Genomic DNA, 14,390 nt, shown 5'->3' with positions numbered 1-14,390 from the left:
ATAGGACGGGACCTCCAATCAACACAAGACACAAAATGGACACCAAACCCACAATTACCGGTGGACACCGATGAACACCAAACCCAGTTTGGTTAAAGCTGGCTATGTAACATACACCATTAGTCTTACATCAGCTCTGTCCTAGTCAGATTAAACTGTTTCTACCCCAGATACAAACAATACGAAACTGGGTGTTTAGGATTTCACTCCGGTTTCCATTATGAGTCACGTCTACATACACAGTGGGTCATCTATCATGAATTCTGGATCGGCCCTGACCGCGTATCAGTTGACGTTTTTTTTATGCAGATGTGGATCAAGAGTGACTAAGTGAAATGTGTCACTGTGTATACTCTTATCTGACCAGATATCAACCAGTGGAAATTTCTATTCTCAAGTATTCGTTCTGAAATCTATATTAGTGCGGTGGCTTAGATCCAATTTTTAGACACGCTAGACTAAAGCATAAAACTTTGCAAAGTGCTGGGGAATATCATGATAAAACATATTTTGGGGGTGTGCCCAATTTATTGGGCCCATTTTCCGAAAAGTCCACGATGGCCGCTAAAAATCAAGGATTTCCGTTTCTAACACTACGTGGCTTTTCCCCGCTGGATTAAAGCAGAACACCTTGCACAGTGCTAGGCAACATCATGATAAAACATATTTTGGGGATGTGCCCGATGTTTTGGGCCCATTTTCCGAAAAATGCAAGACGGCCGCCCAAAATCAATGAGTGCTAAGTCCACCCAGAATGGTCGCGACTATAAAATCTTCATTTGTTGCAATGTGTGAGATATATCCGTCGTTCAAAGGGTTATTTTTAATACTTTCAAGAAATACAACCAACAAGATTTATGGTTAGTGAGTCTAATTTTACGCCGCATTCAGCAGTATCCCAGCTATATGGCGGCGGTCTGTTAATAATCGAGACTGGACCAGATAATCCAGTGATCAACAGCATGAGCATCGATCTGCGCAATTGGGAATCGATGACATGTGTCAACCAAGTCAGCGAGTCTGACCACCCGATCTCGTTATGGTTAGTTGTAAAAGATATATTTCATCATCCAAATAGTGAAATGTTACTGTTTGGATCAGTCACACCATGTGTTAAGAATGCAAAGAGTTCTTCTAGGCAGCACCATCGCCCTATATGCCACATAGGAATGATTGACCATACATTTGTTTTGTGATACATGTCCGCAGTTTCGCTGAAGCTGCAAAATCGTAAACAGACGATGCATTACAGTGGTACAATGCCTGCATCTCAGGTTGCCAGTTATCTTCAGCAACCCAGTTTGTTGTAAGAGGGAACATGTGTCAACCAAGTCAGCGAGCCTGACCACTCGATCCTGTTAGTCACCTCTTACAACAAGCATTGGTTGCTGAAGACCAATTCTATCCTGTCTCTTCACGGGTGCACTAAATATTATCTGCTGAAAACATGAATGCACACATTGAAAACTTGGTTTTATCATGTTTATTGTGACATTCGCATAATGAACAAATGCAACCATTTATATTTATTGCATAGCCATGTGTTAAATAATGAAAAATATGATGAATGTATCATGTCCATGATACTTCCACTTGCCACAACTCATCACATACTGAAACTTCAAATACCATGGAAACAGCTTAATGCCCATGGGATGTTATGCCTTGTCAGCATTATTACAGCAACTGATTAAAAATCAAATCACTCTGATCCAAGTGAGTGAGTGAGTGAGTTGTTCAATGATAAGTTAAGTCACAGAGACCAATTTGTGACCCCTTGTTCTTGTGAGGCCACTGAGCACATAGTGAAAAAAACCCATTGAAATGTGAATGGTCAGGGTGATTGACAGGTTAGTTACACAGCTGGAGGTTATTGATATTAATCACTGGATTGTCTCATCCAGATCTGATTATGTGCAGATCAACATCGTAAACTGTGAGTGAGTGAGAGTGATTTTATGCTGTTTTTAGCAATATACCAGCAATATCAAAACCAGGAATGGGTTTCACACAATGTACTTGCCATTAAATCAAACCTGGGTCTTTGGCATGACAAATAATGGACAAGGCGCCATTGTGTATGTATAGCAAATGTTCACATTCTGTATGTTTTTTTTACTTAAAGTGTAATTGTATACAACCACCCAAAATATATGAAGTAACCATGGTATCATTAGTGAGTGAGTTTAGTTTTATGCCACACCCAGCAATATTCCAGCTATATGGCGGCGGTCTGTAAATAATCGAATCTGGACCAGACAATCCAGTGATCAACAGCATGAGCATCGATCTGCGCAATTGGGAACCGATGACATGTCCATGGTATGACAGCTCTTTATTTCTTCATTACAGATAAACAATTTCAAGGATTTGACTTCCTGCTCAAGCAATGCGTAAGCATAAAAAAGTGATTGAGTGAGTAAGGCTCTATGCTGCTTTTGGCATGTTTTGTTTTTGCCATATTCCAGCAATATCATGGCAAGGACAACCAAAAGGGCCTTCACACATTGTGCGCACATTGTGGAGAATCGAGCAGAGTTTTTTCATGCGACAATTTAACACTTTAACCACTAACCTACCCCACTGCCCATGTATAATAAAGAAGTTGTTATTCATGACATGCCTTGTTAAACTGAAACTTGTAAGTAAATGCAATACAGAGAAATGATGAGCAGGTATTTCAAGCAGATATCCAGTTTATGTTGACCTGTGAGTACTACCCATACACGGGGTGGTGGGGTAGCCTGATGGTTACAGCGTTCATTCGTCACGCTGAAGACCCGGGTTCGATTCCCCACATGGGTACAATGTGTGAAGCCCATTTCTGGTGTCCCCCACCACGATTTTGCTGGAATATTGCTAAAAGTGACGTAAAACTACACACACTCACTCACTACCCATGTACAGCTAAACTTTGGCCACCAGATTTGGAATTTTATTGGATTTTTGTTTTTCATGACAAGATGTATACCAGGAGATATTATGAAAGAACTCTCAGATGTAATGTAATCATGCTCCAGGGTCCACCTGCACAAAGAGATCTTAACATTACAGCTATTGTCTATGCTAAAGTTACGATCACTGTAGCACGAACACTGCTTTGTACAACTGGACTGAGGACGAAATGACATGTACGAAAAGCACAAATGATGGATGAATAAAATTATGAGCAAAATGAATACATCAACCTGGAATCGTTAACTGGACAGTGAAGAACCCATGAACAATCCCTTTGAGATACAACATCCTTCAAATAATCACAAATTCTCATCTCCTCCATATATATTCTTCACATCATCGTAGGTATTTCGGCACAGTGACCTGATGCTGTTTCCACCTAAGGTTTTGTCATTCTTGTTCAACAAAGTTTGTTTATGCCACCTCAATAAATGTCCTGCACAAGTCGAGGTCATCATCTCTTTCCTTGCCTCTGCTGTATCTCCTGGATCTCCTTCTCGACCTCGGCACATGCTCGCTCAATCTCGTAGTTCTTACTGACCAGGCCCACCCAGCTTGACTCTAGCTGCTCCAGTTTGCTGCCGGCCACACTCTGCTCGTTCTTGCGCTGCCAGTTGATCTCCTGGATCTTCTTACGCAGGTCCTGGAACATGCAGGAGACAAATATCTTAATCCATTGTTTATGGTGTAACAATTCAATTACATTGTGCTACACTGTCATGTTTCATAAATTTACTGGATTCAAATATTGTGTTCTGTACGCACTTAACACTGCTTAAGCAGTAAATGAATGCTAAGTGTATATACGTAAACAGTAAATAGACGCCAAGGATAACAATGCAAGCCCTGTGGGATGCAGTAAAGCTATGAGTGTGTGAGTGAGTGTGGTTTTATGCCGCTTTTAGCAATATCACTGCGGGGGACACCAGAAATAGGCTTCACACAGGATACCCATGTGCAGAATCGAACCCAGGTCTTCGGCGCAACGAGCCAACACTTTAACCACTTGGCTACCCTACTGCCCCAGTAAAGCAATGAATAAAAAAAATCACGATTGGACATCATGGTGTAGACTGCATGTAACTGACACTTCAGGTATGAAATATATTGATCCTATAAACAATGATAAACTGGACCCCCATGTTACCACAAACTTGAGAGTAGACTATTCCTTAGGGTTGAAATGGTATACCATGGTATTAATAGAACCGCAGTATTTTGCCTTCTGTTCGGTATACCATAATACAATCCCAAAATTCAGTATTTCGATTATAATACCATCATTTCTATCTAGTCATAAAATGATGGTTTTGTTCATTCAAAATAACAAAGATTATGGTTATTTTTTTCACCATGTTATTAAACAATGTAAGGTTTGGCTCTTGTCTTCAATTTTCTGATTCACCCCCACTGTTCCTTGTATATGCTTGCTGAGCGATTGTTTCATATCATGAACATTGTGACAGACAAATGACAGCACGAACTCAGGTAACTAAAAATACTCATGTCAGTAATAGTCCATCGACAACATCATTGATAAGGTGATCATTACTTGAACATATAACACGCAAGGCTGTCTTACACCACAACTGTGGAGACTTCATTTTTTTTGTGCATTTCTCAGGGAGCCAACAGCACTATGGCCTGAGCTAAAAAAATGTTCCTAAACTAAACTTTGTAAATAATTATAAATCATCTTAAATCACTATTAGATATTACACTGTCCTAATTACCTGGTACTCTCTCAATCATGCACTGCAGTGAAAAATTAACTATAATAACATAAAATATTTGGATGGGCCTTAACTTCTTTTAAGCAGTACATATCCTTAAGTTATTATAGGTCAATTTCTGAACTTTCCCTCTTATTCAAGCTGTGCTCACCTGGAGTTGCTTCTGAGCTTGATCCAACATTTGTGACAATACACCATTGTACATCTTCCAGGCGCTGGAGCCGTACTCCTGCATGAGATCAAGGTTGAGGATTCTCAAAGCTTGGTGCTCCAGCTGGGCCTGGGAGTTCTCCAGACATTCTGTCCATGCAGATATGTCAGTCATTTTACCTGCTGCTGGGGTCGGTAGTTCATACCGTTTCATGTTCATCATTTCCATTGGAAGACGAGCCTATAACAAAATAAATAATATTGTCAACATCTCCATACCTGACCACTGTTTAAATGGGGGTGCTTGGGTGTTTCAGGGAATGAGTTGTTTTAATACTACTTTGGCCATCATTTCTGTCATATCACGGTGTGTGTGCTTGATGTGTGAGGGAAGAAAGCTAAAAATATTGCAGGTCTTCCATGGTATTCATATTTAGGGTGATGACAAAGACCCAGGCATAGATATAAATGTTTTTTCCCTTGCCCTTGAAGTCTGCATGTTTAATATGCTGGAGTTTTGCGTATTTGATACAATCTGTGTTGAAAATATTCAGGTGAATTTGATGTCGGGTCGGTTTGACAACAGAAAGTCAACTGATTCTAATAAGAAATAGACATAAACATACTGGCCCTGACATGGATACTGATAAAAAACATAATTTTGTACATAGTTACATGACATTGACAACATGTGTTCTCCCAGTAATCTGTGATCACTTCGCGTTCCCCTAATCTCGTCATAGAACTTAAAAGTCATTAAACTCCGCAAATGTTTTACCATGTTTTACCCGGAGGTTCGTCAAATGGGTGTCAAATTTAGCCATTTGAAAGTCAAAGGTTCCATTCCAAAATAGCTATTATGAATTGGTCTTTTTTAGTTTTATTGGCTTGCAAATAATGATTTAGGAACTTATACACACCTGCAAACGTTCGAATTCATTTTTCATCATTTCTGTTTCAAATGCGATGTAATTTGGTGGCGGTAGATAGTCAAGATAGTTTTTAGTTGGTCTGTATCGCCGTGTCTCTTCTTCTACCAAAGCAATCGCTGCTTCTCGTACACCGGGCTCGTCATAGCCATGATCAAAATACGGCAAAGCATCTACAACAACTTCTCCAGCCATTTTGAAAACTACAATGTGCGTGGGTTTATTTAAAACCGGTATCCACAATAGAACCAATACATAAAATGAAACATGAAGGTTTTTACATTATAAAATTGCATTGTAAGATAACATTGCATGTCATATATGACACAAAAATGTTAGTGATGGGTTGTTGCTTGATACTATCTCTGGGCATTGAATGAAATTGGGTTCTTTCAAAAGATGAGATTCGTTTTACAATCCATATTTTTACGAAAGTACTTTTCTACTTTTACTCAAGGGAGAGTAAACAAGGGGAGTAACTCCGAAAAACACTGATAAAAGCTCTCATCGGACTGGAACTTTATCTTGTTTATACTTTAACAGGTCAAGGCCAGTGTTTCTTTGATTATCTTTTGAGAACAAAATACCACCCAAGCAGTATATTGAAGCGAGTGCATGCAATATGAAACTTCTAGTAATAACTGGTGACGACTTAGGGTACAGCAAAGAGAGAAATGAAGGACTTGTGCACTGTTTCCGAAAGGGTGCTATCACACACACCTCCCTGATGGTGAATGGAGTTGCTGCAGAACACGGGGTCATGATGTGCAAGAAATACTCCGTACCAATGGGTACATAACTTTGGCCAGTTTCTTAATTAGCAGAATTGTGTATGTTTGGCATGGCTGATACTTGTGGTCGTGGGTTCGAATCCCAGATTAATGTTAACGTTGTTCATTGGTTTGTCTGCACCATACACTCTTTTTACATCCAAGAAGTGCATCCCTTTGATCTTCCCTCCTTTAGTCAGTAACCACAGAGTTATCACATATTGAGTGGTGATTGGCCGTTAAACACACACGTGCAATTCCCCATATGGGTAAAGTGTTTAATCCTAACTACAAACCAACCTACCAATCCTATTTCAGTATGTAGCCAGGAGAGTCATTGTACACAGTTATGTCTTTTATCATATCAGGATTCACAGTCCTTGTTGTATCCTTTGGCCGCTCACCTCATTGAATTTATGCTTAAATGTACAATGTCACGCTTTTTCGACATACTTTTGTGACTGTAACACATTAGTTGGATGATATAACAATAATACACTTAATATAATACACCTCTGAATTATTTATTAGGACTACATTTCAATATTTCTGAGGGAGTTCCAGTTTCTGAAGCAACAAAGTCAAGCAGCCTTGTGGATAAAGAGGGAATATTTCTCGAGAAACAAAGTTTTTGGAAAGCTGCAAATGATGGAAATTTGGACATTAAAGATGTAAGGATCTTCATCATTGTTCTGAAGATATTTGTGAAAGAGTTTTATTAACCAAAATAATCAACTAAACATGATTTATTTCTAATACTAAGCCGAGGAACTAAACATGAGAACACTTTTTCTGGAAAATGTTCCATGTTGAACAAGAGAATGTATGAATAAATCTGTCAATGAATGTCTAAAAAATAAAGATATCATGTGCAATAGTCAAACAGTATGTCTATTCTTTGTGTTTAACAAGCTTTAAATGATAACCTTGACAGGACACACTGGAATAAAAGATATGCTGTTGATATGGTTGAATGTTGATGTAACAATAATGCTTGAGTATCTTCTTTAAGGTGAAAGTAGAGTTGGAGGCACAGCTGACGAAGTTTGAGGAACTTGTTGGACATCCCCCGATTCATGTTGATGGACATCAGCATTCCCATATATTTCCTAGTAGGTTTACAGAAACAGGGCTCGATTTAAGAGATGATAACCTATTGCACCAGGTGCAACCTAAGATAAATACCTAGTTGCACCAGCCAAATTCCAGCTGCACTGCTTTAATGGCAATATGTAATGAAAGAAATATGCTATTGAATAATTTAGATGTTTTATTTAGAAGCTTACCCAAACAAAAATTGACTTGCACTAATAACTAGCTTGTACTTTGTAATATTGGGTTGCACCAGTGCAAGTAACAAAGCACTCAATCGAGCCCTGAGAAATCTCATTTTTTGTTGAAGAGTGAGTGAGTTTAGTTTTATGACGCTTTTAGCAATATGCAAGCAATATCACTACAGGGGACGCTAGAAATGGGCTGCACATATTATACCTATGTGGTCAATCGAATCAGGGGTTTTGGCAGGACGAGCAAACGCTTTAACCACTAGGCTACCCCACCCCCCTATTAATGTTAAGGAGTAAGTTACATTTGGTTGAGATTTTGAACTGTTTTATTGATGTCCTATGAGTGTGTATTGTTACAATTCACTTGCTTTATCAGTGAATTGAACCATATTCCTTCATTAATTCACAGTGTTAATTTGCAATCACTAGAATTAAATATTCATTAATTTTGTAAAAAAGGAGTGTTTTTACTTTCTCACTAATGAATAAACATTTCTTATGTGTAATATTTCTTATACCTTATATTACAGCAAATTTTTACCTAGACGTGTAGATGTTTAAAAAAGATACATAAAAATGTAATTTGTTGAATGGATTCTGTGAGATGTGACATGTCATCACCACAAGTGAGAATGAGTTTAGTTTAACTCTGCTTTTAGCAGTTTTCCAGCAATATCTAGGATGGGGGACACCAGAAATGACTTCACACAATGTACCCATGTCGAGCGAACATTTTAACTGCTAGGCTACCCCACTGCCCCTTCACCACAAGGAACGCTGTGTATTATTGCAAGGAGTAAGACACAGGCTGTCATATAACAGCTGGAAGTGTAGATCACTGTGTGAGTTTACCTTATACTTTGAAGGTACAAGAAAGGCCTTTGCTGAGGCCCTGGGTTCCCGCGGCATCAGGAGCACGAGGCTGCCAATTGACCCTGTTATCCTGTCTGGTGACTGGATCCCAAGCAAATACTTTGATTCCTTCAAGCTGATCATAGAGTTATCTCGTCAGAGTCTGCCAGTGTTCCGGCAGAATGGAATCAGGTGAGATAGCATGTTGCCTCAGAGATGTGACTTTTGTCACTCGACCAGACCAATTACATTTATGTATCATTTGTTTTACAGAATGGCGTGCCTCTGTTTAGTAATTTATGTAAAAGTTACATTTGACTGTTAAATTAACATTCTGAATATGTTTGTACTACTCTCTCTCACTCACTCACTCACTCACTCACTCACTCACTCACTCACTCACTCACTCACTCACTCACTCACTCACTCACTCACTCACTCACTCACTCACTCACTCACTCACTCATTCACTCACTGACTCACTCACTCACTCACTCACTCACTCACTCACTCACTCAATCATCTTGTTAGCTTAAGAAATATATCTTGAGCTCGAATGAAATTGGCACTGATGACTTTTGCTCCAAGTGAAAATAACTAGCCCTAAACTCGTAAATGTGTATGATTGATAAACAATATGGTCGTCACAGCAGCCATATTCATTTGAAGCAGATGAGGAACATGTACTGGTTGCTGAGTTCATGTGTTCTGTTGATATAAATATAATGACAATACACTGGTCATGGTTTCCATCCCTGAAGTAAAGGTCACAGACTTGTTTTCTTTCCTGTTTCAGAGTCAGCGACTGTTTCTTTGGACTGTGCACCATGGGGTACGACATGACAGTCGACAGACTCAAGACCGGGCTAATTAAGGCATATGAGTCTGTTGACTCAGGAGGAGATAACTCCGTTTGTGAGTTGATGGTTCACCCAGGGTATATGAACGGGGAGGTGGGAGGGTGTGGCACAGGTCCCGATGACTTCTCGCAATCAGAGGAAAGGGAACACGAAATAAACGTACTTAGTGACAAATCTCTACAGGCGTTCTACTCACAGGAACAGATAAAGCTGGTGCCTTTTAGTGAATGCTGGCAATGAAACCCTAATGGACTGTCAACGTTTTAAAATAGCAAGGTCTGAAATTATGGTATGTGGAATTAATGTCTGAAGTGATGCAGGCTTCATCTCTTAGTTGAATTGTCTATGACATCACAATTTGGGCAGATTTGCTTCCCTTTGACAAACCAGGAGCTATGACCGGTTTAGGAGGGCCATGGATGGCCCAGTTTTCTACTGCATTGCAATTTGCTGTACATATTTGCTTCCCTTTGGCAAACCAGGAGCCTATGACCTGTTTAAGTTCTGTTTTGTCACGATGATGTTTCTAGGCAGTGTATGAATTAACTTTGAAAAGTCACAAAAGTCCGTCATAAGGAGGAGGTCTAGTTAAGTAAAATGTTGCTTGCACCCATCATACTTCACTGGCCCTGCAAAATATCAACATCAAAATGCACATCGGTCAGAATTGGTGTGATGTTTAGTAATCGAAGATGGTAAGCTATTGCCGCCCCTTCAAAACAATATATATCAAACAAACACAATCAAGTTAAACGTTACATTTGTATTGTAATGGTTCCTAACCTCTTTTGTGCAATGCTATTAACATTTTTTTATATACCGATCTTCGTGTGACAATGAGATGATAAATATCACAAACCTTTTGCGGACGGAATTTTAACACCCTGATAATTATATTCATGTGCATTACATAAAGAACAAATTATCTGCGATTTTCAGCTAGCCAGCCGGGATAACTTTAACAATATATTACTGGCCCGATTAACAATCAGCTAGCATTTGGCCAGCGGGCCAGCAGCTATTTCGAATGCTGATGTCAGCACCATGCCAATAGGTTTCACCAAAGAGTTTAATGTGAGAGGCTTGCATCACTTTCCTCCCTTATGAAGCAGTGAAGCCGACCCAAGAAATATGTCTGTTTCCGGTTACCCGACTGACCCTAAATCTTTTTAAACTCATGACTGGAGTGCATTTCAACTCATCAATTTTCATCCAAATTGAGTATATTTTCATGTTTTTCAGTGTACGTAGGGCTAAAATGGATTGCATTGAATTGGCATAATGGGCTCTCACTGACAAAACCTGCAAATAAATAACATGAATAATGATTTGATACAGAAATCTTTCAATGTTTCATCACAAGGCATTGTAACAATGTGATATGGTATCCTTAAAGACTTTCTCAGGTGCCCACCTGGTGCTACTAAAAAATAAAAAAAAAGAGTTAAAAAAAAGATAAAATCGACCCACCTGCCCTATGTTATAGGAAACGGACATATATTTTTCTTTTGGCCTGATATAACTTGAAAATGATTAAAAGCAACTCATTGACATACTTACTCTTTGATGAAACTTCCAAACATGGTATTGTGCTGAGCAAACAAGTAATACAAGCAGGGCAAATCCAGGATTGAACCCACGTTCCTTGCAGGCTTATAAGGGAGACAACTCTCACAGCCTACAGACAACTGTGCCACACAAAATCCCAACAATTATCCCACTATTGAATGCTGATCTGTCCGATACTGATCTTCATTCCATATTCAGTACATCTATCTCATTTTCATCAAAGTAACATATTGAGAAAGAAAAATGCAGACAGAAGCGTGTCTCCTCTCACTCGTATATGTCATTACAAGTATATATGTGCATATATTCTAGTCAGATTGAATCATTTGGATAATGAACATTAAATGTGATAGCTGTTATGTTCCATGGTAAAGTGTTGTCCGGTAACTTTATACGTTTATTCGACTCTCACCAATCCTAGCATAACTTTTTAATGTGTTTTAACTTTCACAATGTGTACTTGTGGCAATATATCATCTTGACATTTATATCTCATTTCTTACCAGTTATTCATGTATGCGTGTCCCAGTGACTGAAGGAACCATCGCAATGTGCTAGATTATGTCATTCTAGTTATTTGGATACCTGTGATGGTTTCTGTTTGGTTCTGCATTTAACAAATAATCCCCCAAGAAAGTTATTTCCCATTCCATCACAGCTTCAGTTTCCATACCTTCAGTTTGTTAAGTGCTATTGTTACAAATGTAAGTATATTTTTGCCTATTGTTGTGATTAAAATTAATATTTTTGAAAATTATTTTTGCTATGATAAATGTTTATAACGGTTAATTGTTGCAAATGTAATGTCTTTTTTTAATGGTTATAGAATCTAGTGGTGAATGTTAATATTTTTACTGCTAATTGTTGCAAAATAATGTGTATGTCCAGGTCAGGAAAAGGCAAACAGTGATGTCTTGAAAAAATGAAATTTTATATATGTATGTGCTGTATTTCACCCAAATACACTGAAGTATCACGTTATAATGTTTTGTCTTTTATAGAGAAGTAAAAGTTAAAGGATAAACAAAACTACATACTGAAGTCTGTAAAGTTAGTTTTGTTCACATTTGAAAATTTTTCATAATTTTGAGGACCGCCTTCGTGGTGTAGTAGTTAGAGCGTCCACCCGGAGGAAGGTCGCGGGTTCAGTCCCCGTCCGCGTCATACCAAAAGACATCAAAATATGGTACTTGTTGGTCCCTGCCTGGCGCTCAGCATTAATGGGTACAACAAGGACTGGTCAACTCGGAGTCAATATACTGTGTCTGAGTGGGGTATTCATGCTTCACTGCGGCATGGTATCTCAGTGGGCTAGCACTATAAAACCAGCTTCAGTCTGGGCTAGTACAAGCAGCAACACATACACACTCATACACGTCGTCATGTGAGTGAAATATTCTTAAGTACGATGTTGAACCCCATTTCACTTCACCTGATACTTTTTAGATGTGATGCTTTTTTTATGCTAATAAACCCCAAGCATATTTTACAGGGTATTACTTGAAATTGAAAGAAAACTTTCTTCTACAGGAAAAGTATTGCATTTGTGTTGGGATACTTAAAAAGTACTTCAGTTGGATGTTTGAGTCCGTGATATTGAGAAAGCCTTCATGAGTGTCTTCAAAATATATTTGAATTATGGAGGAACTAAGGATCTACTTTGAACCATCTTTTCCCTTTGTCTGGTTTCATTAAAAAGGGAGCAACTGTTGATTTTGAGATTAGCATTTATTTAAGATTAATTAGTTTTCCCAAATATACATGTGTTTAATTATATATTAATTTAAATTATGCAGGGATTTGATTTTTTTCTTTTTTTAAATATAATCCTGAACAATCCGTGACAATCAAATGGTTTCTCCCTAGTATACTTCATGGGAGGCAGTTGATTTCTCACACTGATGGCGGGTCAAAGAGTGGGGGTTATGTTTGGAAGACATGAGTCACAATCAAAAAGTCACAAAAAATATATAAATGCGATTGTTGAGCAGCTAATTGTTTTACTGACCAAAGTGACCACTTGATCTTGAGAATCACACGAAAGGTGTTGCACAGCAGTCACAGAAGAAAATCACTTTCCAAATTCCTGAACACATCCTGTGTGAAGCACATACTGTCAGTTTGTGAGGTTCAAATAGAACACTATGACGTCATGAGTTAAGGGGAGATAATTCTGCAGTATGTGAGGGCATACCACCAAAGGCAACTATGGCTTAGAAAGAATTTTCATTTGTAATTTTCTGCATGTGTCTGGTAACCACAGGAATAAGGCAACCATAATCCAGAAGGAACTATAATTTCTCACATTAATGGCGGTCCAAAGAATGGGGTTCTGATTGGTATACATGAGTTGATTCAGTCACAAAAATCTCACTTTAAAAAAGAGTACAGATCATATTTAGGTTGGAAAAAATATTTTTCAAATAACTGCTTGTTCGTTTCGGATGACTGAGCAACTGGTAAAACTTTCAGGAGCAATCTTACTGTTCAAAAGTATTGTGATAGTTTAAACGATCAGTGTAGCAAGTGAGCAGTCTATTGTTAAACTGCCAAAGTTGATGCCTTGATAAAATCAATAGTGAGTGAGTATGGTTTTACGCTGCTTTTAGCAGTATTCCAGCAATATCACGGCGGGGGACACCAGAAATGGGCTTCACACATTGTGCCATGTGGGGAATCGAACCCAGGTCTTTGACGTGACAACTGACTGACTGAGTTTGGTTTTACGCCGCTTTTAGCAATATTCCAGCAACATCACGGCAGGGGACACCAAAAATGGGCTTCACACATTGTACCCATGTGAGGATTCGAACCCGGGTCTTCGGCGTGACGAGTCAACGCTTTAACCACTAGGCTACCCCACCACCCCCTTTGACGTGACAAGCATATGCATCAACCAATAGGCTACCCGAACATACATCAATAATCATAACATCATCAATGCGTTTCATCCTTCCCTTCTTACGTTCTGGGATACATCTGGGCTCCAGGATTTGCAGGATCCAATTCATGTCCTACAATGATCTTATGATGCAACAGTCTTTCAGATCCATAACATTGGATGGGAGACCATGTTTGGCAGCTCGAGTCCTGATAGTTTCTAGGACTTCTGTCCTGATCACAGTGAAGCACATATGACACATGAGGTGTCACCTTAGGCAAGTGAGTTTGCTCACCCAGCAGTGAATGGGTACCCGGTGGAATTGGTCATATGACTATTAACCATCTAGTACCTCACAGGCAGCTTGAGCATGCCCATGCGGCTCGGACTTCACTGCTATAT

At 39.0% G+C, this 14,390-nt stretch overlaps 2 protein-coding genes across 2 annotated transcripts; one reads left to right on the top strand and one right to left on the bottom strand.

The window, feature by feature from the left end:
* Positions 1–1,468: 1,468 nt before the first annotated feature.
* Positions 1,469–5,989, bottom strand: LOC124266372 (pre-mRNA-splicing factor SPF27-like). Its single transcript, XM_046701186.1, has 3 exons — positions 5,762–5,989; positions 4,843–5,082; positions 1,469–3,601 (listed from the first exon to the last, which is right to left on the bottom strand). The coding sequence occupies exons 1-3, from the start codon at positions 5,963–5,965 to the stop codon at positions 3,413–3,415; spliced, it is 633 nt and encodes a 210-aa protein (XP_046557142.1). The 5' UTR covers positions 5,966–5,989; the 3' UTR covers positions 1,469–3,412.
* A 257-nt stretch (positions 5,990–6,246) lies between these two features.
* On the top strand, positions 6,247–12,083 carry LOC124266363 (carbohydrate deacetylase-like). Its single transcript, XM_046701177.1, has 5 exons — positions 6,247–6,561; positions 7,072–7,211; positions 7,553–7,652; positions 8,693–8,870; positions 9,475–12,083. The coding sequence occupies exons 1-5, from the start codon at positions 6,393–6,395 to the stop codon at positions 9,776–9,778; spliced, it is 891 nt and encodes a 296-aa protein (XP_046557133.1). The 5' UTR covers positions 6,247–6,392; the 3' UTR covers positions 9,779–12,083.
* Positions 12,084–14,390: the final 2,307 nt, after the last annotated feature.

Source organism: Haliotis rubra, unplaced genomic scaffold (assembly GCF_003918875.1).
Source record: "Haliotis rubra isolate DU_JTF1 unplaced genomic scaffold, ASM391887v1 Scf100, whole genome shotgun sequence".
In the NCBI taxonomy this organism is placed as follows: Eukaryota; Metazoa; Mollusca; class Gastropoda; order Lepetellida; family Haliotidae; genus Haliotis; species Haliotis rubra.
Note: the sequence above shows the minus strand (reverse complement) of the source record. Positions and strands in the feature narration are given on the sequence as shown.